The sequence below is a fragment of the Camelus dromedarius genome, chromosome 10 (genome assembly GCF_036321535.1).
Source record: "Camelus dromedarius isolate mCamDro1 chromosome 10, mCamDro1.pat, whole genome shotgun sequence".
Lineage (NCBI taxonomy): Eukaryota > Metazoa > Chordata > Mammalia > Artiodactyla > Camelidae > Camelus > Camelus dromedarius.
The window spans coordinates 68121602-68148608 of NC_087445.1; the positions used below are offsets into that span (position 1 = coordinate 68121602).

At 34.9% G+C, this 27007-nt stretch overlaps 1 protein-coding gene and 1 pseudogene across 5 annotated transcripts in view; one reads left to right on the top strand and one right to left on the bottom strand.

The window, feature by feature from the left end:
• RABGAP1 (RAB GTPase activating protein 1) overlaps positions 1–27007 on the top strand; it is a 134637-nt gene that overhangs the window by 78056 nt on the left and 29574 nt on the right. For 4 of the 5 annotated variants that reach the window (XM_031450405.2, XM_031450401.2, XM_064490500.1 and 1 more), the window contains 2 exons: positions 20383–20496; positions 24423–24497. In XM_031450405.2, coding sequence (XP_031306265.2) covers positions 20383–20496; positions 24423–24497 — 189 coding nt within the window. Of the gene's footprint in view, positions 1–20382; positions 20497–23805; positions 24158–24422; positions 24498–27007 lie in introns of those variants that run through there. The other variant, XM_031450403.2, reaches the window with a different exon arrangement.
• Positions 14787–15653, bottom strand: LOC105092651 (COP9 signalosome complex subunit 2-like; annotated as a pseudogene).

A 27007-nucleotide genomic window follows, 5' to 3' on the forward strand; every position in this document is an offset into this window, starting at 1 on the left:
TATTGTTGTATGAGGAAATTTGGAGAAGTTTAAGGATGGCAGTGAATCATGGGATTACGAGGTTTTTTTAAGTCTTCATAAATCATTCTTTGTGTTGATTTTTGCATAATTTTTCCATTTCAGGTTGAAGAAAAACTAAGTATTTTGTATTAAATGTACATATTATTAATATGTTTTGTAGACCCAAGGAATATTCTAGATATTTATTATGGCTGTAAATGAGTCATTTGGCTTTTCTTCAAAATTTGGGTGACTAGGGCATCATAGGATTAAAATGAACTTTGAACTGAGAATTTTAAAATCTAGGTATCTGTTACTAATTAACTTGTTTTGTAAGGGCAAGTTGCTTCTCTCAGCACTTAATTTCTTCTATAAAAGATCATAATCCTTTCACTCTTCACAAGATTACTTTGAGGACTGAATTAGATAACAGATGTAAAAGTACTTTGTGACATGTGAAGTGCTTTGCAAATAAAACTGAGTACTGTTATTTGTATCTGCCATAGTTTTATATCTAAGGAAGTCATGCATAATGATGTGGTGTTTCCCTACATTAAGATCATTGAAGTTCAATGCTAGGTGACTATTCCATGCTGCTTAGCAATCACAAATTTGAGAAGAGAGGTATGGTAAATTCTCAGTCTTCTAAAATGGCAATAAATTTAAATTCAACACAAAACTGTTTCATTTACTCCCTTTATTGTCTCCAGAGTCTCTAAAGGCAGGAACAGTGTCTCTCCGTATTTTTACCTCCCACAGCTAGCGTAGGACCTGGCTCAAAGCTAAAGTTTTAGTAAGTTTTACAGAATTAATGAATGACCCTTCCTAATTATTTCTTATAGTCACTGTTATTACTTCTGGTTATTATAGAGTAATGATGTTCAAAGGGTAGTCCAGAACCTGTAAGCAAATTTACATTTGGTCAAGGCCATTCTAGAGTCTAAGTAATAAATATCTCTTTTTAGTACCAAGAGAGTAGTGTGGGAATACATGTGCGCTAAATATGCTAGATAACTTTATTCCTGGAAACTCTGTAGCCTCTGCCCAGGGAACTATAGGCGGTGCTATCAAACTGCCAGTTTCTCACAGTGTGGGTAAGATCTTGGCCCCTCCAGATAAGGCAGGCTATAAAAACCAGTCACAAGGAAAGAGGAGCAGTAGAATAGAAGAGCTTGGTGACTTTTCTAACTCTTTGGTTTTGCTTTTTCCCTTCAGTCTTTACCACTTTTCTAGTTCTATCTTTCATTCCTTTTCTTAACATGCTGTTTATTGGTCGTATTTATATTCAGAGAGAAATGCTTCAAATAATACTGCTATAGGGTATGGAAAATTGTATTATGCAGTAACTGTCTTTTAGGGAAAGTTTAAGAAGCAATCAAGCATTTAATGTAGCAAGGTCTGCTAGTTGCCAGACAGTATAGCTAGCTGGCCTCAGGGATATAAAGAAGGATCACATGATTCCTTTCTTGTAGAACTTAATAGTTTTTAGATACTTCATATGGAAAAATTCTGTGATCTTTCAAAAAGCTTTACAGGAATTTACCAAGACCTCCTGGTGGGAAAGTTGGAACACCATGAGTCTGTTTCTGAGAATGAGTGCACATGATGCCAGTATATAAAATCAAAATGGCCCTTTATTAGTTTAAAATAAATCATTGCTGGCAATAGCAAGCAGTCTTCTTCTATTGGTAGATCTTCATGGGAAGCCAAATCGTATTCAGAATGTTTCCAGTCAGGTGATGAGAATGAAACATTAAATTTTTGAATATTGGATCATGTGTAGCAAAAGGAGATGGGGAGGGGCATTTGAGTTGTAAAAGGCCATAGGGATCATTTGGCCTGATTCTTTCTTTTTACAGACAAGAAACCAGTCCAGTGGCCACACATCTATTTATGCTAATACCCAGACTCCCTACTTCCTAATTCATTGCCCTTTATTATTATATCATGTTGCTTTTGCAGAAGAGTTGGAGTTTGGCTTCACTCAGCCAAGTACTGAATAACATTTAAATAGACTGAAGTGGGGTGCTGTGTATGTGTGCTTGTGTGTATAATCTTAGGTGTAGAAAGCATTATGGGCAACAAAATAAATGTTAACTGAAGCTTCTTGTGTTTCAGGAGAATTTTTTAAACTGCCTTATTTAATCCTTCCAACATTGTATGAGCTAATGACTCTTACTAACCTCATTACGTAAATGAGAATACTGAGATTTAGACTTGCCAGAGTTGAACAGTTAATAAATAGAAGATCTGGGATTCAAACCCAGGTCTTTATGGCTCATTTATTTCTCACAGAAACCTTTCAGGTAGTTATTTTTTTGTATCTCTATTTTACAGGTGAAGAAATTTAGGCTTTGAGAGTTTAAGAAACTTTTATCAATGTATTAGCTGACTCCCAGACTTGAAAAACATGTGGCAGATTTTCTACTAAATACACCAGGTTGAATATACATGTTCATTTCTCTTAACTTTGCTATAAAGTACAGCGAAAGTATAATACATATGGACAAAGAGAAGTGCAGAAATGATGGCAGATGAATAAAGCCAACAAAATTCTGGAATATAGAAACCCGTGGACAAGTGGTAACTGACTCAGCAGAACTGAATTCTGAAGTCAAGTGAGGGAGGGACAAAAAGAAGCAAGCTGATCTGCCCATAAAACCCAGTAAATATCTAGGAATTGGATTCCTGAGATGCCTCTACAGGTGGGGAGTATTATGAAGCTGAAAACTGAAGAATTGTTAGTTTATAGAAGGAACATTTAGATACCCATACCCCTACTCTCCACTCCACACCACCTTAAATCCACATCCCAAACTGGCTCTAGCAGGCAGCTGGTTTTTCATCATCCCAGCAGAAGGTTGGAGACTTACTCTTTGGAGGTTGAACCACAGACATTCTGGATGCCAGGCATAGCTGGGGATAGAACTAGGATACCTTGTTGAAAACATGAGTGTCAAGAGAAAGTCGCTTATTTAATAATGTCTCCTTTTCCCACTACAGCAGATACTGAAAAGCATCTTCTTTGACATCATGGGAAGGATTCCATGAAAACAAATGTGTGTGTATATGTATGATATAATGAGTATGTGTATACTGGTATACAAGTATGTATAAGACCTGGCATTATGAGATCACAAGAGAAATGCAAATTACTGTGTGATATTCATAGGTAAGGAGGTGTGTGTTAGATTTCCTTAGAAGGTAGTATATGTGATGTAGTAGACTCTAGGTAGAGTAAGATTTCTATGCTTTTATTCCCCACCCCCCGCACTTGAATGAGATTGGCATAAAGTATCCAACAGGGCAGGATTAAAGGAACCCAAAGGATCAATAGACAGAAGACCCTAATAAAATGGCCTACAGTTACCAAACAACATATGACAAGAGAAAGCCTTTAGCAAGGAAAAAACACATCTTTATGTTAAATTACCACGATTGTAGTCACTTAATGAAATATTTATTGGCTTATTATGAAAAGATTGCATTGCCTTTGAACAAAATACGAAGGATTCTTTTCAGAGTAAAACTTTATATTATGTCTCTCAGCTTTCAACAAATATTTGTTGAACTGAATTAATAAGACAGTATTTTAGAGAGAAAACAAAAGTTAAGCATTAAACAGCATAATTTGTTTTTGAAATTTCTTCCAGAAAGACTGGGGAAACCCCCAGTGTCAGAGCCATTTATTTATAGCTAGACCAAAAAAATCCGTTTGTGGGTCTCTGTCTTCATTGGCCCCTGGGGAGGAGAATCTGACTTTAAAAGGCTTTTTCATTTTTAAAAATTCTCCCTCTTCATGGCATTAAAAACATTCCTATTTAGATTATGTTAACATCATATATTGTTAACATCACTGTACTAAGAATGTATGTGTAACCTACAGAGCACTGGAAATAAAGTTAAAAGATCCTGGTTCTGACAATTTACTAGGTAATTTAATCTGTCTGAACATCAGAAGGATACTTATCTTTAAGTGAAGAATGACACCAACATTATAGAAGTCAGTTCAAGATCAGATGCGTGTTACATTAATGTAAAATTCTTTACATTATTACTATAATTACTTTATACTCTTGGATCACTTTTTTTCTGAGATAAAGAGGAAAGTAGTGAAAAGAGCATGGATTTTGGAATTTCTGGCCCCTGTTTTTCTACTGTATAAAATGGGATTAATCACCTTGTTGGAACTATTGTGAAAATTAAATACTGTCACATCTTAAGTGTATAGAATTGTTCATGGTGGCATCATAGAAGCTCAGTAAAAGATTGTTACTGTTATTTCTTTGTTATATTTTGGAGTTTCTTGGGAGTCAGAATCTCCCAGTGACTTTCAGGACCTGCTGCAAATCAGCATATAGCCTCAGAGGAAAGGCCCTGGGTGAATGTGGAGGGGCTTGGTGAGCCTCCTCTCAGGGTTCATAAACCCCTCAAGTTCTGTCTTGATGGTTTGCTTCATCAAAATACTGATGTGTTATATATTTTTTCCTGCTTTTATAGCATGTTCTGCAGGAGAATTAGTCGTATATAATTCTCGGACATTCAGATACATGTATTTAGATGTACTTTATCAAGGAACAAGTCTTTAGGGTTTACATTAAGATAGGTTAGAAATTGAAAGGAAATTTGGGACTGAAGTGGTAAAGAGGTATCACTTTAATTGAACTTTAAAAATGAGTTGTATTAGGGAAAAAATTAAACTATGACAAAGGGTGTATTAAGTTTCAAAGGCCTGAATGAAGAGGGGCTACTTACATACTTATTATTATTACATATTATAATACATAGTGATTAAAATTATATGCTTGAGAGGCAGGCAGACCTGGGTCTGAATCCCAGATCTGACACTTATTAGTTGTGAGACCTAGGACAAGGTACACAATCCCTCTTAGTAATAGCACTATCTCATACAAGTATTTTAAGGATTAACGAGCTAATGTGTGTAACGCTCTTAGCACAGTGCTTGGCCTGCAGTAAGCTTTCAGTACATGTTGGCAGGAGCTGTTAGCTTCCATGTGAGTAGGGCGCCTTGGATAAACCAGAAGTTTCAAACTGAGGTGTAATGGAGTATGGTCAGAAAAATAGATTGGGGCTATCTGGTCTGGAATAAATGGCCAAGAGATTTGACTCTAGTTAGAAACTAGAGATGGACTTAAGGTTTTTGAGTAGGTGAATAACATAAATATAGGATTCTAAAGTGACAGTGCTAGAAGATCCCTTAGAGGTCATGATCTAGACTCTTTTTTTCTGAAATGGGGAAAGGGAGACCAAGAGTAGTGACAAAGTAAATTAGCTGCAGAACTGGGTCAGGAACCCAGTCTTAGACCTCCCTTAGACTCAGCCATGACACCAAAGTAAGTCCAAAGGATTGTTCGACTTTGGTCAAGTGCTTAGAAGATGGGAGTTTCCAGCAGCTTTGGAAAAAAGGGAAGAAGTGTTCAGATTTTGACACGTATTAAATAAAAAGTTTTAAAAATAGTCTTTCCATTGGTACTTTCAACCAAATTAAGATTTGAAAAGTCTTACTTGGTTAGAAAGTTTTTTTCGTCACTGGCAGTCACCTCAGAAATGTTTGTTAGGGAAAGTGAAAATATATGAAATGCATAGTTCTAGAATGCATTCATTGATACTTATATTATTTGCACTGCTAGTGAGAGGGTGAAACTTCTGCTTAATTAAATTGAAGATCATTGCTTATTCAGTACCTTTTAAAGTTGCTGTTTCCCAGGAATTTTAAATAGAAAAATATAAAAAGAATTTAATTCTGAGAGCTCTTACTACCTATGTGATAAGCATTACTCTATAAATACTAATAGACCTTGGTTGGTATTATACCTATATGCTGTTAAATTTTAGGTTAGTAGAAAAAAGACTAATTATAGCTTTATATTTTAATGATGAACTAAGATAGCTTTTAAACCATTAGATAATTTTCTTGATAATTGTTTCTTAAGATTAGCTCTTTAGTAGGAAAATTAAAATCTTAAACATGATTTTTCTTATATATTGGGGCTCAAGGAAATACCATTTTTACCTGAAATAAAATAATAAAATATATGTAATTAAAATAAACATTGAAACCCAGATCATATACCTATAAACTATGAATATGTATGTGAATGCAGACTTCGTACAGAATTCTAAATGAGTTCAGCAATTCACTGAGGAACAGGTTTGTGATTAGTATCATTCAAACACAGCTTCTCATATCATTTTTTTAACTATAAGAGCAAGGAACTCTATTACAGAGTTGTAAATTCATTTTACTATTTCTAGCCATTTTACAGCTGCTATATATTTTTGTTACTCAGGCACACTTAAATCTCTGACTTAAGGCTTGTTATTTTCAGAACAAACTAGCTTTTTAAAGTAAAGCTGAGTGTTAGCATTATGAAACATTCGTAAACATTTTCTTAGAAATCATAATTTGATTTGGCTATATAAAAAAAGAGCTTGAGAGATGGGTCTTGATTTTGTGTGTGTGTGAGGTGTGTATGAGTGTGAATGATTTTGAGATATTATTCTTTAGCAAATAATGCCTTATAAAATCTTTAAGCAAATAATATGAGTCAAACAATACAGTCTGTATTGAGATGTAGTAAGAGTGCATTTGATATGCAGTTTTGCTTGGTAGTGTAAATAATACAGTTGAAATAAGTATTTGGAATTCATCAGTGTTATCAGAGACATGTATTTGAAATATGACTCTGTATATTTGGAAGTCATCGCAGTTACCAGAGACATATGTTTGGAATAAGACTTAGTATATAATAATTTTGTATCTTCTGATTTAACTGACTCATAAATTACCTCTTCATTGCCTTTTTGATCAAAATGACGCTTTCATGTTAACTTTTGTCAGGTAGAAGTTTTTAAGTATTTCCTGCTGCTTGGGCCTCTCCATGCTGGATTACTGTGAAGGAGAATCAACAATAGCAAAGCAGGAAAAAAGTGACAGTGCAGTTAGCATTTGTGCCTTATCTATACATGATTTGGGACAGTTTTGCCAAACATTGAATAATTTTCCTGTGGGAAACTTGAGCCCTAAAAGGAAATGAACATAGCTAAAAGGCTGCATATCACATGGGACTTAAGATTTATTTTTAGAATGGCACTATAATGCCATATTTGGATTGAAACAATGTGATAGCAGTACATTATTTTATTTAAAAGCTGTGTTTCCTGAAGAAGTCACCTAATTTTCTATTACTTTCGAGATACAGATTTAACATAATAAATACATAACCATTCAGCTGATAAGTGTGCTAAAGTATTTTAAAGTTAAAGGCACTTACTTGGCAGACATTTCTGGAGCCTGCTTCTGGAGTCTGCTTTCTGCAATAAAGATTTCTTTGGCAGTTCATTGATGATAGTACATAGCTATCTTTTTGTTGCGCTTGTTTGGGTTAAGTTGTTCTCTTACTGGAAGGGGAAAAGGAGTAAAGAAGGATTAGTAGCACTGGGTGTTGGTACAGGTATTTGATTGTCTTGAAATGGAAGAGCTCTTTACTGAATGAGTCAGTGATAACAGAAACCAAAGTGGATTTTTGCCTCTGAGAAATGATTTTCTTAAAAAAAAAAAGATAATCAGCAAGGTATTTCATACCGAGCTTTACAGTGTTTAGCATGGTTCATAGGTTTTTTTTTTTTTTAAGTCATTGCACCATTTTATGTTTTGTGTCAGTTTTTCTGCTGCCTGATTTATCTTCTTTATAATTTCATTTGGTTAAAGTAAGTTGTTATGTTCGTAGTATACAATGAACTGAGTACTATCTAAAATTGCACATCCCTCACAGTTCACTAAATTTCAAACACGGGAAAATCTTCCAAATACACATTTTGTCCTTTGGCCCCTCTCCCAAGTTGGAAATAAGCCAGGATCATAAATATCAAATCTGATGGGAAAGAGCTATCACTGATGTATAGGGCCTTATGCTACCTGCTTTCCATGCAGTGTTTGATTTGCTTCTCATAAACTCTGCAGGGCAGTGACCATTGCATTAATTTTTACAGATAGGGATATTAAGCCTCAGACTAGTTAAGTGACTTGTCCAAGATCACACATTTAGCAAGAGGGAGGGACAGTTTTCAGAGACAGAGCTGCCTGACCCTATAGTTAGTTCTGTCTGTTACATTATGTGGCCTAGGTAAAGCACTTAAAATCTGTCGTCTTAGTTTTTTGTTAAATGTCCCGTTCCAGTCTTCACATAGTTGTGGCCAGATTCTGAAAAGCCTTCAATTACCTCTATGTTTATGGAAATCTAGTTACAGTTTGTTCTGTGTTTGATGTGTTTGGAATGGAAATTTAAAAACATTAATTACTGAATACCTATAAATTTTATTTCACTTATTTAAATATGTTAAAGATCAATTTCTTACGTCTTTTTGGTTGAGCTTTTAAAGTCTTTATTGAGTGTTATTCAGTGACAGTTTTACTAGAATTATGATTTTTGTCTCTAAGAGCAAATCACCAGAATAAATACACAAGGCAATATCTACCCACAAACCTGGTTTCCAGTAAAATTTGTGCTATTGCATTGGTGTGAAATAACAGCCCTTCAAGTTGAAAGAAAACTAACTTGAAGATCAGTGGTGCTAGTCACATAGGAACAAGTAAAACTATGTTTGCATAGGTACATGTTTTTATGTTCTTAAAATCTGAATTTAAGATAAAGATGTTTTTGCATTGTCAGTGTTAAGTGACCCCTTTAATCAGATACTTATTTCTAGAATTCTTGTTGTTTGAACTATGAAATGGAATTGAAAGGCTTTGTTTGTACCTCATATTACTAAGGTTTTGAAGTACCTTACTTAAAATATTTATAATTCAACAAAGTAGGAAAATGTAAATAAGAAAGTGTTTTAGAAAGTGGAGGTAGAACAGTAAGATAATACAGAGATGATAATATAGCCATGACATCCTCTGTTAAGATTGGGCCGCAAATTTGATTCTGAGGATCCTTGAGGCCAAAATGAAAATGGACATTTAGTCATTGTCCATGGGAGAAAAAATATCTGTATTTCTTTAGGAGAAACAGAATTTCTGATAAGGATACCGAGTAATATGAGAGGAGGTGTCCTTACCATCATGGAATATAAGCTTTCTATGGCAATTTTTTTTTTTTTAACAGTGTCTCAACACGTGCCAGTAGCACAATTTCATGAAGGTGCTTCTTTGAGAGGCTGAGATACTATGGTCTAAAAACACATCTGTCTAGTGGTCAGCCCAAATCAAAAAATAAAACTGACAATATTTAAAATATTGCTGAGTTTTTTAAAAAATTAAATTGATTAAGATACATGTTGGAGGCCACCTAGCATTTAGGGAAAATGTCTTGTCTTTGAATAATTTATAGAAGGGCCACATGTTGAGATTTTTTTCACTTTGTTTTTATGTTTAAGAGCATCATATATTTCTCTGTTATTAGAGCCTTAGTTATTTCTGATTCTTAATAAAATGAACAGCCTTCATCCAAGGAAGCATTTTCATATGAATAAAAGGACAAAGCACACTTTCAAAGTTTTGTGTCATGTTGATTGTAGTTATTTGTCTAAAAGACAAAAGCATTTTTAAAAATATATTAGGAATTATAAATGCCACTCACTACTGGTAAGAGAATTTCTTCACTTTTATAGTTTTATTTGGGTTAAGAATGTGGACTAGAAAGCCAAACCAGTGGGGTTCCAGTCCCAGCTCCTCACTTTCTTGCCAAGTGATTTAACTTCTTTCCACATTATTCTCAGGGGCTTATTAGTATAGGTCGATCTGTATGGTTTATCTGTTATATAAGGTGCTTAACACAATGACTACAGATCTTTGTTAGCTCTAGTTATTGTAGCTTAAATAATTATTTTTAAGTCTGTAAAAGTGAATTTGTCAATGGGAAGTAAGTGGCTTTGAACCTTATGTGTATCGTATATCCCCTGAGAATTCATTTATTTAAAAAATATTTATTGAGTGCGTACCATTTGTCAGGTACTCTTCTACGGGCTAGAGATGCATGTGAACAAAATAAATCTCTGCCCTTGTGAAACTTCACATTCTAGTGAATCTGTTAAAATCTAAGAATGCTCTTAGAAAAATACACACAAAACTTTGTATTTTGTATTCTGTGTCAGAGAATTTATGGTAACCCATGTGTCTGTTTATTAAATCTCAGGCTAAGAATACCATACATACCTTTTCATTTTGTCAGAATTACTGTGAAACGTTCCTTAAGATGGATACAGTCTTTGGTTTTAAAAGACAAAGCTATTGTTTAAGAGACAAGATAATTGTTCTTTTCTTAATCACTTTTTTTGGCTCTTTCAAATTAGAAATGCTATTAGAACATGACCTATTGAAATAAAATTTCCAGATTTTGCAGGTTTTTGTGGGCCCATTTCGATCTTGCCCAAACACAAGAACATCTATTTTCATAGGCTTAAAATAGACTTATCTTTCATCTTTTCATTTAAGCAGTTCTGCTACTTCCAAAACACATGAAATTAAATGACAAGTTACATGCAATTAAGAAAGAATAATTTTGCCTCAAAGAGGTTTCCAGTTCTCATTTATTCACTTTTAGCCATAGTACCCCTTCAATTTCATTTTCCTTCTTTTGCAGTCAAGTGCTCTACCACAGAGCTATACTCCGTCATTTTTCTTTTGAATTTTTAATCCTAGGGGAGTCTAAAAACTAAGTCTTTAAAAATCACTTCTGACAGTATATAGCTGACTTTTAAAGAGCAAAATGTAACCAAAAAATTATTTTGTTTCTATGAAACATATTGTAAAGATAGGATATGGTATGATGGATTTGAGTGGAATTTTGGTGATGTTTGTTTTATTTTGTTTTCTGAAGTATTACATGATGGCTTTTAACAAAGCATTTATAACATTCCGGATAGTCTTAAGAAGATCTAACTTTTTCTTTAGGCAACAGGCTACTTTGGAAATAATAATCTTCCCTATGCTGGTTATTTCTCATGGCAGCCTTCCACTGCATTTTCTTTGTTTGGGTACTTTCTTTTTCTTCCTGCCATTCTTAGCTTTCTATTTTTCAACTTAAGTTTACAAAGGGTGTGTATACAAAGGGTTTCCGTCAGTTCCCAGTACCTTGTTAATCCTGAGAAGTTACCCAGTGAGCCAATTCTCACAGTAAGGTTTAAAAATAGTCATCCAGAAAAATTACAGAATATGGTACCACTGTGATTTGAACTAATGGACGACTTTCAAAACCAAGATAGGAGAAGAAAACAGCACGAATATTATCATTTCCTTAGATTTTTCTCCACACAAATTGTATTAGAGGAGCCTTAAAATTTAAGACAGTAACAAAGTCTCACTATTGCTTTCTCATGTAGATTAAAAAGAGCATAAGACTTGGGGCCAAGAAAGACATCTAGAAATTAATTATATGAATAGAGCCTCCTTTTTTATTACTACTTAGCTTGTACCCAACAGCATTCATTACACTGGTTTTATTCTACAAATGTAGTCCAGCGTTTTATTGGGTGTCTAATAAGTGCAAATCATTACTGATATGTGAATTTGGGTGGCTTAGTCTCACTAATCCTAAATGTCTGTATTGTATAATAAGGAGATAATGCCTTTTTTTCTTTTAATATTTTCCTTCAATATTTTTAAGAGCAGTTTTAGATTTACAGAAATACTCTGAATATAGTATAGGGTGTTCTCGTATACCCTGAGTGTTTCCCCTTTTGTTAGCATGTTCCATTAGTATGGTACATTTGTTTCCACTAATGAACCAATACTGATACATTTTTATTAACCAAAGTCCATGCTTTATTTAAATTTTTTTTAGTTTTTACTTAGTGTCCTTTTTTCTGTTCTGCATCCCATCCAGGATACTGTGTTATATTTAGGCTTCCTGTCTCCTTAGGCCCTGGTGACTGTAACAATTTCTTAGACTTTCCTTGTTTTAGATGACTTTAGCAGCCTTAGGGAATACTAGTCAGGTATTTTATAGAATGCCCCTCAGTTGAATTTTCTGATGTTCTTCTCTCGTAACGTTATGAGTTTTAGGGAAGGAGAACACATTTTCACTACATCACGTCAAGGATATGTAATATCAACATGACATTACTGTGGCTTTTAACCTTGATCATCTGACTGAGGTCATGATTGTCAGATTTCTTTACTGTTAAGTTACTCTTTTTTCCCCTCTTTTCATACTGTACTCTTCCAAAGGAAGACACTGCACACAGTCCACTCAGGAATGGGCTCCCTCCCTGAGGGCAGGATGTCTACATACAGATTTATGAATCCTTATTTTATACTTTAGATTATAATCCAGTACTACTTCATTAATTTTTTTGCCCAGATTGTTCCAGCTTTGACTACTAGGAACTCTATTTGGCTCATATTTCCCTTTTGACACATTCCCATCATTGTAGGTTTATTTGTTGTTGTTGTTGTGGAAGTCAGGGTGAAAGTGCTTCCTTCCTTTCTGGCAATTCTAGATGTTCCAAGCTCATCTTGTAAATTTCCTGCCCCGGTCCTAGAATCAGCCATATCTCCAAGGAGCTTGCTTCCTTTTATTGACAAATGGTATTAGAAACCAAGATCCTGACATTCGATGTTTTCATTGCTACTGGGTGTTATTACTTCTAGGCCATCTCAACTGACAGGACAAGGAAGTATATGCATGATAGTGCCTTTTTTTCAGTCAGTCAGCATGTAGGTTTAGCAAATAATGCATTGGAGTTAGAATAGGATGGAATCAATAAACTTTATATATAGTTCTTTGCAACTTTAGATCCAATTCTTATTTATATATAGACTAGAAGGCAGCCTAGATAAGTACATAAGTGACTATTCCAGAACAGCAGGGCTGTTGCTGTGAAGGTACTACCAATGTAGTGTGTAAATTGGTACAACTTTCCTGGTGGAAAATTTGCATTATAACTCAAAATTCAAAACACAGGAGTTATGCTTATTCTTTGGGAGAATGGAGTGATTATGGAAACCATCTCCTCTCCCTTAAGAATCACAAGTCTACAGCTTTGTTTATAGCAAAAGGAGAACAGCCTAAATATTACAAAGTTGGAGATAAGACATAGTAAATTATGGTAGAGTCATGTGACAGGTTACTTTGCATTAAAAATGCCAGGGTGGGATAACTGTCGAATAACAGGAAAAGAGGCTCACATCTGACAATTAGTAAAAATTAATTTTCAAAACAGTGTAAACTCATTTTATAAAAGTAGTTATATAAAAAGTTATGCATATGCTCACCAAACATTAGCTAGTTATTTCTGAGCTGTGAAATTATTTTTTTTCTTACTTCCCCTCAGTGTTATTATTATTATGAAGCAAAAAGAGTTTTATTAAAATAAGAAAACAAAAGGGGTTTGTTATTATACTAAGACAACAAAAGGTTAGAGTTTTTTCCTTTTAAAATGCAATAAGGTATAGCATTAATTTGGGGTATTATTTGGGGAACAATGACTAGTTCCATTTGGCAGGAGTATAGGAAAGGGAAATAAAAAAGATTTGGATTTTGGTGTGAGATGTTAATTCTCAGTGTTTGTTTAGTGAATAAAATTTTAAAGTACTGTTATTATAGTGTATGGTTTTTAATGAAATTATTTCCAGCAGTGTATATATGTATTTCATTATATGAATAATCATTTATCTCTTTTTTTGTTAATGGACAGTTCGGGTTTCTAGGTTTTGGCAGTTACAAATAAGGTTATTATGAATGTTTTTGTACATTTTTTCCTCTTGAACTCATGTTTTCGTTTCTCCCACGTGATACTCAGGAGTGGAATTGCCGGCTCTGTGTAGATACCTGTTTAACTTTACAGGAAGAAACTACCATGTAATTCACTGAAGTAGTTGTATCATTTTACACCTCCATTAGCCACAATTAAGAGTTCCAGTTGTTTCATATCCTCAGCAATGTGTGTTATTGTCTTTTTATTTTAGCCAGTCTATATATATATTGTTCCGTGTGTGCGCTTAGAATTTCTGAGCTGTATATACCGTTTGTATTGCTGCTTAAGATGTAAGGGACAGTATACCACTATAATTACAGGGTTTCATCTAAACCTTTACTACATTGCAAATACAGAAATACAGACTTCAGAGAATTGACTTGTGAAATGTAGTAAACATTTTTAACATTCCTTATTACATTAAAAAAGTATTTAAAGGAATATGCATTTCAAGATATGGCAGCTTGTTTGTAACAGAATTTCTGAAAGTAAAACATACAAAATTAACAGTAGCATGCCAGTGTATTCAAAATCATTACAAAAATCTTCTCTGGTCAAGTTGCCTACGACAAATACTGTGTTGTATATTTAGCACAGGGTTTGGCAAACTGCAGTAAATCCAGTGTGCTTCTTGTTTTTGAAAATAAAGTTTTATTAGAATGCAGAAATGCTTGTTTATTTACATATTGTCTCTGGTTACTTTTGCTCTACAAAGGGAGGGATGAGTAATTGTGACACTGCATGGCTCACAAAGCCAAAAATACTTGCCATCTTGCTCTTTCTTAACAGAAAAAGTTTGCAAAATTTGCTACTGCATAATTATATGTGGCATTTTTGTTTTCTTCTGGAGATTAAAGCTGTTTTTCTTGGGATAAATGAAGCAGCTTGGGATAAATGAAGCAGCCAAAACAAAACTAGTTGGTAAAGATAACTATTTCTGCCATTACTTCAATAATTTTCAGGACATACCACCTTATAGTAGTTTTGTTCTTTATTAAAGTTTACGTCTCTGCGCAGTTGCCTTCAGTACATTTGTAAAAACTTCTGTTAAGCCATTTTACTCACTACAGTGTGGTGAGAGGATGTATTTGGTTGACTTAATCAACTTGGCAATGAGTAGTGTCATCCAACAGGCCTTGTGCTAATGAGTTCCCTACGTCAACTGCATCTGTGTTTAACTCCTTAGAAGTAAAAGGACTGTGTATTGTGGTGTAAACCTTAATTTTATAAGCACTTGGGTTTGAATGTTCTGCAAAAGCTCTTTGCTGTGTTTTCTTAGGAAGGAATCATCCATAATGTTACTGTGATTTATTTTCAGAATCGTTTCAAATTTAACGATGTCATTATTTTGATAGAAACTTACTAAATTCATCATTGTTAGAATTTTTGGATCATTTTTGTACAGCTTGGCCTCTGGCAAGTCAAATGAATAAATTCCCAAGTTCTTAAGCATATTTCCTAAGCCTAAATATTTTAAGCAAGTGGTTCACATGAAACTCCTCAATTTATTATCATTCTTGAAGGCTTCAAAAATTCAGCATGTGAATTTTTCAAAGTCACCTTATCTCAAGGGCATTTTACCCCTTACTTTTCTGATGATTCCCATGATCAAATGGTTTGAGGGATGGCAGATGGATGAGAACTGACCAGTTACAGAATTTTTTAAGTTTTTTGTTATTTTCCCATTCTGTGTGCATTCAAATTTCCAAATCATGTATCTCTAATTACTGTATATCCTTTTTCAAGTTACTGTCCTCATCAGTCTAATGTGACTGGTATAACTGGCATAAAATATTTCGAAGTTTTCCATATTCCTCTCAGTTCTTCATATAATTTTCTAACCTTCATGCTTGTCTTAAGCCACAATCGCTCATTCTTAGCATGTTTCAGAACTTCATTGTTGTTTCATAAAATTCATAAAGTTAATTCATCCTGACATTTTAAAAATTAGAATTCTCTTATGGAAATATAATTCCAATGGAGATATAATTCAAGAATAGAGTTAACAGCTTTTTCAGGACGATTTCTTGTAGTTGCACTCCAAATATAGATCAGTAACGTGTCTGTTCATCATTTCTAGAAAGTTTTGTCAATGTGAAATTAATTTGAATCATTGTGTTAGTGCTCCAAGTCCCGTTCTTTTTTTTTTTTCCCTCCAAGTTCCAAAAACTTTCAGAAACTGCTTAATGCTGCTTTGGGTCATCTTCCTTCAATGCTTTGAAATTATAATTGTTAGTTTCCAATTCTCCATTTGATTGAACTACTCTCTATTCCAGGTAGTATCCCCTCGTAGCACTGCACAGGAAATTATTCTCCTTGGCAGACATTGTTGGCTGGCTAGTTCGTTGTGGTTTTAATAGGCATTGTCTTGGTAACTGTCTTTTCATGCTTATTTGTCATTTGTGTATTTTCTTTTATAAAGTGTCTGTTCAAGTTTTTGTCTATTTTATGATTGTCTCTTGCTTTGAGTTCTGTGTATACTCTGGGTACAGTTCCTTTTTCAAATATATGCACTGCTTGTCTATTTCTTTCCATAATGGTGAATTTTATAAGCATGAAAATTTAATTTTAATGAAGTTCAGTTTATCATTTTTTCTCTTGATGGTGCTAGGAGCGCAATAAATTTTTATCATTGCTGTGGTTTCAAAATTAAAGCTAGGACTGTTTATGGCCCATTGTTGTTGGTTGAGGTATTCATGAAATAGAGATTATTTCAGATTTCTTAATTCCCTATATGCCTGTGGTTTTTTCTTCGTGTTGCTTTTCACATTCTGTGTGTTTGTTAAAATTAAAACTGAGTTCAAGAGGATTCACATATTCTAGGCTGAATAAAAATTAACCCACAATCATGTAGCATATATTTCTGATATAGGCTCCCTTTTCTTGTCATTTCTCTTGATTATTTCAGAATGACTTGATTTATTTTGTATTTTCAGCTAAAGGACCCAAAGTCTTTACTTTGTTCTATTTCTCATGACAGTTATTTTCTCTTTGTCTGCATTTGACCCATTTGGAAGTCACTGATGAGTCAATCATTACAGCAATTTTAGTTTTTTCAGGTATTTAGTTGAAATGTCTTAACTTATTTAATTAATAAGGTTCTTTTCTGATTTAGTTGAGGTTGCTTTCACATGAGTCTTGAATTAATAAATATTAGCATTAGGGATTTTGGTTTGGGGCGAGAGCTGTTGACCACATGAGCATTGCCATTACTCGTCCTAAAGAAGCTTTTGGACTTTGATTACATATATTTATCAAGTACTGACTGTGCAGTGCATTGTGCTGGTGGGCTCTATGGAAGTTACAGAACCGAATCACAGTTCCTATCACTACATGAAATGGTTTTATAGGGAAGATAAGATATACAAAAGTAAAAATATTCTAGGAATCAGGTATATGTGTATTCTGTATATCAGTTGTGTGTGTGCGTGCATGTGTATGTGTGAATGTGTGTTTGTTTAAGAGTGTGTGTTCAGACAGCCCCAGCTCTCAGCAGTGCTGGAGACTTTGCTTGCTTTCACTTTTATGAAGTGTCTTATATACATGTCAGACAATGCCAGAAACTCTTCCCGTGTTTATAATTTATAAATCCGTTTAACGTTATCCTCACTACTTTATAAGGTAGATAATACTAGCCAGAGAAGATAGGAAGCTTACCTGAAGTTATGTAGCCAAGTCAGAAACTGAGCCAGCTTTCAAACCCCGATATGTCTGACTCTAAGCTATGCCCCTGGTTTTAAGACCTTAAGGTAAAGATGGATTGACATCATTTTCATCATTTAGGTATGTATAGCTAAAACTGGTACTGGGAATTCTTAATGTAGATTACTTAAATCATCCTGGGTCTCTTTTTCAATTGTATAAGTATCCCTCTTTGTTTGTTTTTCCTTTTTGAAATCATTTTTATTTAGATGTAATTTACATGCAATAAAATTCACCAGTTTTAAGTGAATAATTCAGTATATTTTAATTACCATCCAGATGTGATGGATAATATTTCCATCACTTCAAAAAATTCTGTAATGTGTCTTAAAAATCATTCTCCTCCCTTTAGCCCCAGCCTCTTCCAAACACTGATCTGCTTTCTATAACTTAGGATTTTTGCTTTTTCTATAATTTCATATGCATGGAATTATAGAAAATAGTCTTTTGTGTCAGGACTATAGTGCTTTTGAGATGTATCCAAGTTGCACATATCAGTGAGTTTTCCCTTTTTTATTGCTGAGTAGTATTTCATCACTCTATGAATGTACTACAATTTATTTACCTGTTTACCTGTTGGAGCACATTTGTATTGTTTCCAGTTTTAGCTGTTATGAATAAAGGTGCTATGAACATTCGAGTTCACATATTTGCATGTATTTATATTTTCATTTCTCTTGGATAAGTACCTAGGATGGAATCACTGAACTGTGTGGTAAGTGTATGTTTAACTCTTTAAGAAACTTCCAAACTGTTTCTAAAGTATTTGTACCATTTTTGCATTCACACCAGCAATGTATGGGAGTTATCAGTTGTTTCACACCCTTTTGCCGACTTTCAGTACATTGGGTCCTTTTAATTTTAGCATTTTGTGGGTGTGGAGAGGAATCTCCTTCTGGTTTTGATTGATATTTCACTGATGACTAAAGATGTTGAATTTTTTTCATGTGCTTATTTTCCAACTGTACATCTTCTTTTGCAAAGTATTTATTCAGTCTTTTACCACCATTCCCCCTTTTTAAAATCAGTCATTTGTCTCCCTATTTAAGAGTTATATATTCAGAACAGAACTCCATTATCATATAGATTTTATAGGTAGTTTATGCATGGCTTACATTTTCATGTTTTTAATGAAGTCCAGTTCATCTTTTTTTTTTTTTTCCTGTTATGATTCCGTGACTCATAGGGATCCCTCTGGACGGCTCTGTAGCTCTCTTTCTGTTCAGCTTTTCCTCTCCAGTACTCTGACCTATAAATTCAGCTACCTTGCCCTCCCTGAATTTGCTCTCTCTCTTCTCAGCTCAGAGACACTCCCTATCCCCTTCTCTGTTTCAGTTCTCTCTCCATGTGCTACAGACTGGAAGCTGCCACCAGGCAAATAGCTGCTGTAGTTTTAGGTTTCACCATAGATTTTGTCCTGTCAGGGATCACCACAGATCTGAGCTGCTTTAACTGTTGTTAGTAACACATCAAAAACTAGTAGTATGCTAGTAAAGCTCTTTGGAAAGCAGAATGGCAATGTCTTTGAAGGTTTAAATGGTTTATAGGTTAAGAAACAGCATAGGCTTTAAAATTAGTCATCTCACCAGGGTTGGGGGTTGAAGGGATAAGACTGATCGTATTTAAGGGTGCAAACTTGCAGTGAATGGTAAGTAAGCTATAGAGATCTAATGCACAGTTTTATGAATATAGACAGTAATCTTGTACTATAATTATGTAATGTAATATTGCTACAGCAGCAATTACAATATAGTAATATAAATGTATCACAAGCAACAATCTGTACACTTTACATTTACACAATGTTATGTGTCAAATTTATTCAGTATAAGAAAAATCTTTTTAATGTAAATTTAGTTCAAATCCCACAACTGTAAAATATTTATGGCCCTGGAAACATGATTACCTGAAAGGCTAGAGAAATTACCAGACAAGCATTTTTCATCTTGAAGCAGGAATATCAAAGTCTTGTATGGTGTGCTGAATATGATGTAATCTCACCAAGGAGAATCAAGTCTATCGTCTTGGCTGTGAAGACAGTGCATTGTTAAAATAGAAGGTTATGTTTCTGTGCTCTTGTTCTTTACCCCATGAGCAAGTAAAATGTAATAAGAGGAAGATGTTAGAAATAGCTGGGTGCTTGGTGTATATTAGAAAGGTTTGCTGACATTATTGACATTTGTTCAGTTTTAGTTAACTCATTATAGAAGAGAAAACAGTTTTTCTCCATTGGTAATAGCAAGGGATATTTTCCCATAGCTTGCTTGAATCCATAGCATTTAGTAGACTAGTTTCATATTGAGTAGACTGCTATGTGAGGTTTTAATGCCATTTGACCCTAGGATAAACCCCAATTAAGGGACTTCTCTTTTCCATTTGGGAACCTGGCACATGGGTTCATGCCAAATGATTGATTATTTATTTATTTATTTATTTATTTATTTATTTATTTATTTATTTATTTATTGGGGGGGGATTAGGTTTATTTATTTATTTTTAGAGGAGGTACTAGGGATTGAACCCAGGACCTCATGCGTGTTAAGCACGCGCTCTACCACTTGAGCTATACCCTCCCCCTCCAAAGGTTCATTTAAAGCAGGAATTTTTATACCCAGTTTTTCTAAAGAGAGCACTTTGCCTCCTTCTTTTGAGATTAGTTTGTTTTACTGTGGGAAATCCATTTTGAATCGCATTTTCCCTCTTCCTTGCAGCAGGGATGGCATATACATATGTGTATAGGGTAAAACAAGTTGCTTTTCTTTGGTCTTTTTTTTTTCCTTAATATTTGTTTCTGCTTTTGCTTCCCCAAAGACACGGTAACTCTGGGCATGCATATGTGTATGTATGTCCCTACAGCATTTCCAGGCATACAAATGAGAAGACCTTGTTGTATAAGCCCAGACAAGTACATGCCTGATTGACTAGTAACACCTTCTCTTTCCTAATGTGTTTCCACAGGAGTCTCCCCAGGACAGTGCTATCACTCGTGATATTAACCGGACATTCCCAGCCCATGACTACTTTAAGGACACAGGAGGAGATGGACAAGATTCCTTATATAAAATATGCAAGGTATTTGATGTCAAAAAAAAGACCCACTTTTAAATGGTGATTCTGGTTCTTTGCATTTATGCAAAAGGTAATTACAAAATGTAATTTGTATTTCATGTTAAATAATGCAAAAATGAAGTCTTTGTAAAACTCAAAGTAACAACACAATTTTAGACTCACAATGAACAGGAAATAATTAAAAGTAACATGGTAGGATTTCTTTTATTTACCCTTTTAATTAGGACTTCCAGTTAACAGTCCCTTAATCCATATGTAGGCTTTTACAAGTTGGTTTTATGTTACAAGCCTCTGAATCCTATAACATTGCAAACTCACTTACAGTATTCTCATTGTAAGTGATGAATTGGGCTTCCTTGGTCCTCAGAGCTAGTCTTTAGTCTTTTCCCAGAAAAACTAATCAGGTGCCCATTTAGCTTCTACCATATAGGAAATGCAGACAAGACACTGGACATTTCCTTAAGGAACTTAAATATTATCATTGAGAAGTTAAAACTAACAACTGGTTTTATGACAGGCTAGCAGTAATGGACAAGTTCTCCAGTGATAAACTAGGTGCTTTAAACTATAAGGGCACTTCGAATTTAGAGAAATATTTCTTGGGTTTAATTTTATTTTCCCCATAGGATGCACAAAACTATAATTTCTGTTTGTAATCCTCTTTTCTGATCATCCTTTTGTAACCCCTTGTCAGTTGTGCTTCCCACTTAAACAGCCAGTTCAGCTGTCTCTCACCTTACTGCAAAATGTCCCAGAAAGAAACCCTGTGCTCACTGACTCTGGTCTCTTACTCCTGATTCCACTGTACTATAGTTTCCTTCTCATGGTGTTCTTCCTTGCAGCACTCTCTGCTCTAACTTCTTACCCTCCAGGTTAAGCATGCACTTCTCTAACAGCTTAACTGATTCCCTCATTATTTTATCTCTCTCTATCTGCTCCTGGAACAGAAGCCTTCCCCTAGGTTCTCAAGTGGTTCCTGTAGCTCTAAACTGTCTCTCTGGGTGAGCCCTTTAACCCCCAAAGCTTCTGCAATCACCAATGCACAGATGTCCCAAATCTACATTAGCTCATGGCCTAAATTTCTAGCTGCCAGTTGGTCTCCATGTAAAAATCTTTCAAATACATCAAACAAAACAGGTCTAAAAATTGAGTTCCTTTAAAAACATACTTTGTAATGAAAAGTTTCAAACATACATAAAAGTTGAATAGTATAAATGAATTTGTGTATATCCCTACCCAGATTTAATATTTATCAACATATTGCCACAATTGCTTCATCTATCCCTTTAAAAATTTTTCCTGAAGTAATTTAAAGCAAATCTCAGATATCACAATCCTAAACTCTTCACCAAATATCTCTAAAAAGTTAAGATCATTATCCACCTATAGCATCCATCATTTTCCATCAATACCATCTAGTAGCCACTCTATATTCAGATTCTTTAAAAATGTCTTTATACATTTAGTTAGAATCCGAATCCTGCAATATCCATACTGTGTTTAGTTGTTGTATGTCTTTAAATTAAAAATAATTATCCTTTTCCCCCATGCCATTGTCCTGCTAAAGATATAGTAATTTCTCTGTTATTTTTCAGTTCCTTTCATTGGCCATGTTAAGTTTGATATGATTGATGTCTCTTTTAGCCATACTTCTTCCTCTTCACTACCCTGGTACAGACCTCTGTCATATGTTGCTGGCACTTTTACAAAAGCTTCCTTGCATTAGTCTCCCTGCCTTTGGGTTCTTGCCTATTCATTAGATGCTCTTTGTTGACCCTAAAATTGGATCATTTTAGTGGCCTCCACCAAAAACCTTTAGTGCTTCCTTTAACCCACAGAATGAAATCAAAATTCCTTAGTTCATTTCCTGGTCCTAGATTCTTACTTAGCTTAGTATTAAAGGCATTTTGTAATGTATCTGGGCTTATTCCCGAAATATTTTATGCTTCAACCACATTGAATCTCTCACTGTACTCTGGTTGATTTACTTGTCAAACTTGCCAACTGAACTGTGAAGTTCTGGAGGGCAAAAATCATTTCTTACATATGTTAGCATCTGTGGCACTTGTCCATATGGTAGGTGCTCAGTAAATGTTGATGAATTAATAAAATGCCTTTTCTTACCCATATTTCATCACAGCCCCATGAACCTTATATTCCAAACATTTCCCAAATGTATTATGTACTCTAATGTCTATATGCATTCCTTCCAGCTTTTCCATGAGCCTGAAAAATGCTCCCCTCCATTTCTACTTACAGAAATTCCGTGCATTTTCATTGTAGTACGTAATTGATTAATCCATTTGCTAAGCACTTTACTTGAGAGGACTGAGAATACTACATTAACTCTATTATGTAAATACTATGATTATTCTCATCTTACAAATAAGGAATATAAGTAATGGTCCTACGATCCAGCTGTAGAGAGCATTTGTAAGATTTCAGTCCAACTCTGTCTAACTCTGATGCCTCTCTGCTTTCTTGACCAATCACCTATTGATTGGTACCTTCATAGATACTGTCAAACTGCATTCCATAGAGCTGTGTTGGGATATATTATACTAGTTTTTAATAGTCTTAACAAAATTGGTATTAACCCTTGTTAATTTCTACTAATTTGATAGGTGCAAACTGGTGCCTCATTGTATTATAAACAGATTATTTCTAAATCCCTCTGTACATCTTGTCTTTGGGAAAGTGTGTTTCTTGTTCTGTTGCCTTCTCATCAGATAAGCTTTGATGAAATGAGGGATATAATGAGATGCTGAATTCTACTTAAATTTTTGAAAGCATGATTATGTATATAAACATTAATAGTGTTTAGTGAGTGCCTGGTGTGTTTTAAAGCTATAGTTTCACCAAAAGCTAATGATAAAACCTCATGTATGTATTAACTTGTCATCTAATAAGCACTGGCATCACATTTTGCTAAGTGATCTGAATTGTAAACAAACCCATCTCTAAACTGCTTTCTTGGGACGCAGAGGAACCTTGGCACAAAAAGTAAGCGAAGAATAAAGGGAGTTTCATTGGAATTACATTTGTCAAACAGGGAGTAGCATCCTGAATCTGTAGAAATTCCCCTTTCCACCACAGCTTACATGAAAACTATAAATATTGTTCATAAAAACAAGACTCTGAAAAACTACTAAAGAACCAAAAAGAAAACCATAAGGAATGTTTGATATCAATATTCTGTGATAATGTTAATAAGAGATGAGTAGTAATCATCTGCTGCCAAGAAAAATACAAATGAAAATTCCGAAGGAACCCACGAATGGTTTCAGAGGAGTCCCTCTTATCAGAAAAGTTATTACTGGCATTGTGGAAAGAATTGTATTTTGGTTTCTTTGCCAAGAGATTTTTTCCCAGAAAGAAAAATGAATAACATTAACAGTGTTAGTGATTGCCTGCTGTGTGTTGAGGTGCTGGCTAGATTGAATAGGGACATCACCTCAGCCCCTAAGAAGTTCACAATCCAGTAGAGAGGATGCACGTTTAAAATGCGGTGTGGTAAGTGCTGTAACAACCATGCATTTGTAGCAAGTGCCATGGAAGTACCGAGAAGAGAGAGAACCCTGGGGGAATGGAATATGTTTGGAGCCTAAAGGAAGAGCACATTTTTCAGACAGAGAAGAGGGGAAAGCGTGAGCAAAGAAAGGAGGTATGAAAAATTTTTTTAGTGCTGAAATGGGTTTACTTAATCTTACCACTCCTTGGCTACAGGAAGTGGCATTGTGACAGTCCTATTTATTGTAAAGAAAAAATGGAATTGAAGAGAAGTGTTTGCATCCTTCCTGATCATCAGAATGCCACAGTGGAGTGTGGGTAGCATCTTCGAGGTTCCCATGTTCAAGTTCCTATAGGGCAACTATAGCTGAGTGACTGCTTTCATTTACAACTCCTGTGTTGTTGTTTTTTTCCCCCAGGCTTATTCTGTATATGATGAAGAGATTGGCTATTGCCAGGGCCAGTCATTTCTTGCTGCTGTTTTGCTTCTTCATGTGAGTAATTGGGTGTCTGTGATTTACACATGTCCTGCTTCAGCTTGCACTAGCCTTAGACTTGATCTAGGTTTTATATTGCCTTTGACCAGACTCTAGGGCATGAGTGTTAACTCATATCTGGAAACCTTTCCCTTAAATTAATATAATGTCATCATGAAAGAGAAACATGGGAAGAATAAATGACGGTGTTGAAAATTAGTACAGGGGTGGACTTCATTTTTATTAGTAGGATGGTTGGATAAACTTTAGTCTTGGTTGAACTTATTGGGGACATCTTATCTTCTCTAAAGTAGCTGCTGTCACCAGTCTTTGCTTTGAGATTTATGTATTGGGGTGGGAGGGAGACAGAGAAGTTGGCTTTCTTTGGTGCTGTTTCATTCATTCATTCGTTCATTCATTCATTCAGCAAAGACATTTACCCCTCATCTTACTGATATTTTTTCAGATCCACAGCAGAATTGAAAAAATGTTAAGCTGAACGCCCACATGCTCTTCACCTAATTTATCAGTTAATGTTCTTCCACACTGCTTTCTCTTTCTCTGCATCTTTCTCACTGTCCTCTTTTTCACATACACATGTTTTATCTGTTACTGAAAAAAAATTTTTTGAAATTATTTTTGGAAAATAAGTAGCAAACATTGAGATACTCCACTCCTAAATACTTGTGTGTGTTATCTCCAAAGGGCATAACCAGAATATGGCAATCATGCCTAAGAAATTCAGCGCTGATTCAGTAATGTCTTACAGCCTACATTCAATTTTCCCTATTTACTCAGTAAAGTCTTTATAGTTTTTTTTTTTCTAACCAAGATCAATGAAGATTCAGGTGTTGCATTTGGTTGTCATTTCTCTTCATTCTTTTAATCTAAACTACCCCTTTTGCCTTTTTTTGTGTGTTCCATACCATTAACGATTTTGAAAAATTCAAGTAAATTGTTTTGCAAAACATCCCAAATTCTTGATCTGTTGGATCATTTCCTCATGATTCAAGTTAAAATGCTTGGCAAAAATACCACACAGGTGATGTTAGCAGAAAGTTTTTGAGCTCCTGTTACGGTCTGAACTGTGCTAGAGATCAGAAGTGAGTAAGACAGACATGGTCCTGGACAATCCTCATGGATACAGAGCTAGTGAAGCTGATTAGCTGTAGGTAAAAAAATCCACAAGTATATTACTGATTTCACTGGCTCTATGAAGATATAGTAAACAGTCTGATGCAGGATTATAACAAGGGAGCCTCATTTAGATTACAGGCTTCTCTGGGAAGGTAACCTTTAGGATGAACCCTGAAAAATGAGAAGAGGTATCCATTCTCTTGTATTTTTCTGTATCATTTACCTTTTTTAAAAACATTGTTATGAAAATAATAAAACTATTTTAAAAGCAAGAGGGTGGAGAGTAGAGCATTCCCAGCAAAGGGAATAAAATGGGGGAAACTTGGCATCTGGAAGGAACTGAAAGAAGGTCAGTGTGACTGGAGCGTCACGAGTGATGGGGAGAAAGGGAAGGAGCTAGAGAGGCCAACAAGACCAGCTTAGAGAGAGGGGAGCTGAGGAGGCCAGGTCACACAGTCTAGATTTTGTTTCTCTAAGATGAGGAAGCTTTTGAAGAGGTCTAAGCCATTTTGTGTAGGTTGTAATACAAGTAAAATAAAACCACTTTGTATCTTACTGTGAATGTCGCTTGTTGGTATGGGTAGGTATACAAAGGTAACGATAAAGCTATGACATTGATAAAAAGAGGTCAATTTTTTTTCTTTCAGCTTTATTTACATATAAGTGACAAATAAAAATTCTCTGTGTGTATATATGACGTGTATAATGTGGTGATTTGATACAGTATACATTGTGAAATGATTATTACCACCAGCAGGCTAATTAATACGTTCCACAAGAGTTCAAGTTTTAAAATGTTGTTTTGTTGTTTTAATCAGACTTTATATTTAAGTCTCACAAGCCTAGGTGATTTGTTTTTGTTCTCAACTTTAGTCCAAGGACATTTATCCCCATCTAAGTACCACAGCTCTTAAAATGGGTTTCCCATTCAAATCCACTATGTCTTGGTTTGAGCTCTGTGCTGACTACCATCATGTTAAAATAAGTGCTTGTTTCAGAGTAAGAGCAAATGTGCTGTGTAACATCAGAAATGCCTCTCTGTCAGGCCAAGTCTCCCTCAGTGTGTGGAAAAGTGAAGTTGCCTTCCATGACAGAGACCTCAAAGGTCTGGTCCTTTGCCCCAAAAGCCCTTACTTTTCCAACAATAGTTTGCTATCCTTTTCTCATTTATTACTTAGTCTGATTTGCTCTTTAGCTCTGTTTATTCCCAGTGGTTTCTTTGCTCAGCCCACCTCCATCATTTTGTTCAGCAGAAGCCCACCCACCTTCTTGACATTTGGAAATCTTGCTACAGTCACACACCATGCCTTAAATAATATTTCCAGTGCTTTTTTTCTGTTTTGAAAGCTAGACATTTTGCCAGGTTCTCAGGGAGATGTTTTTCCATAAAG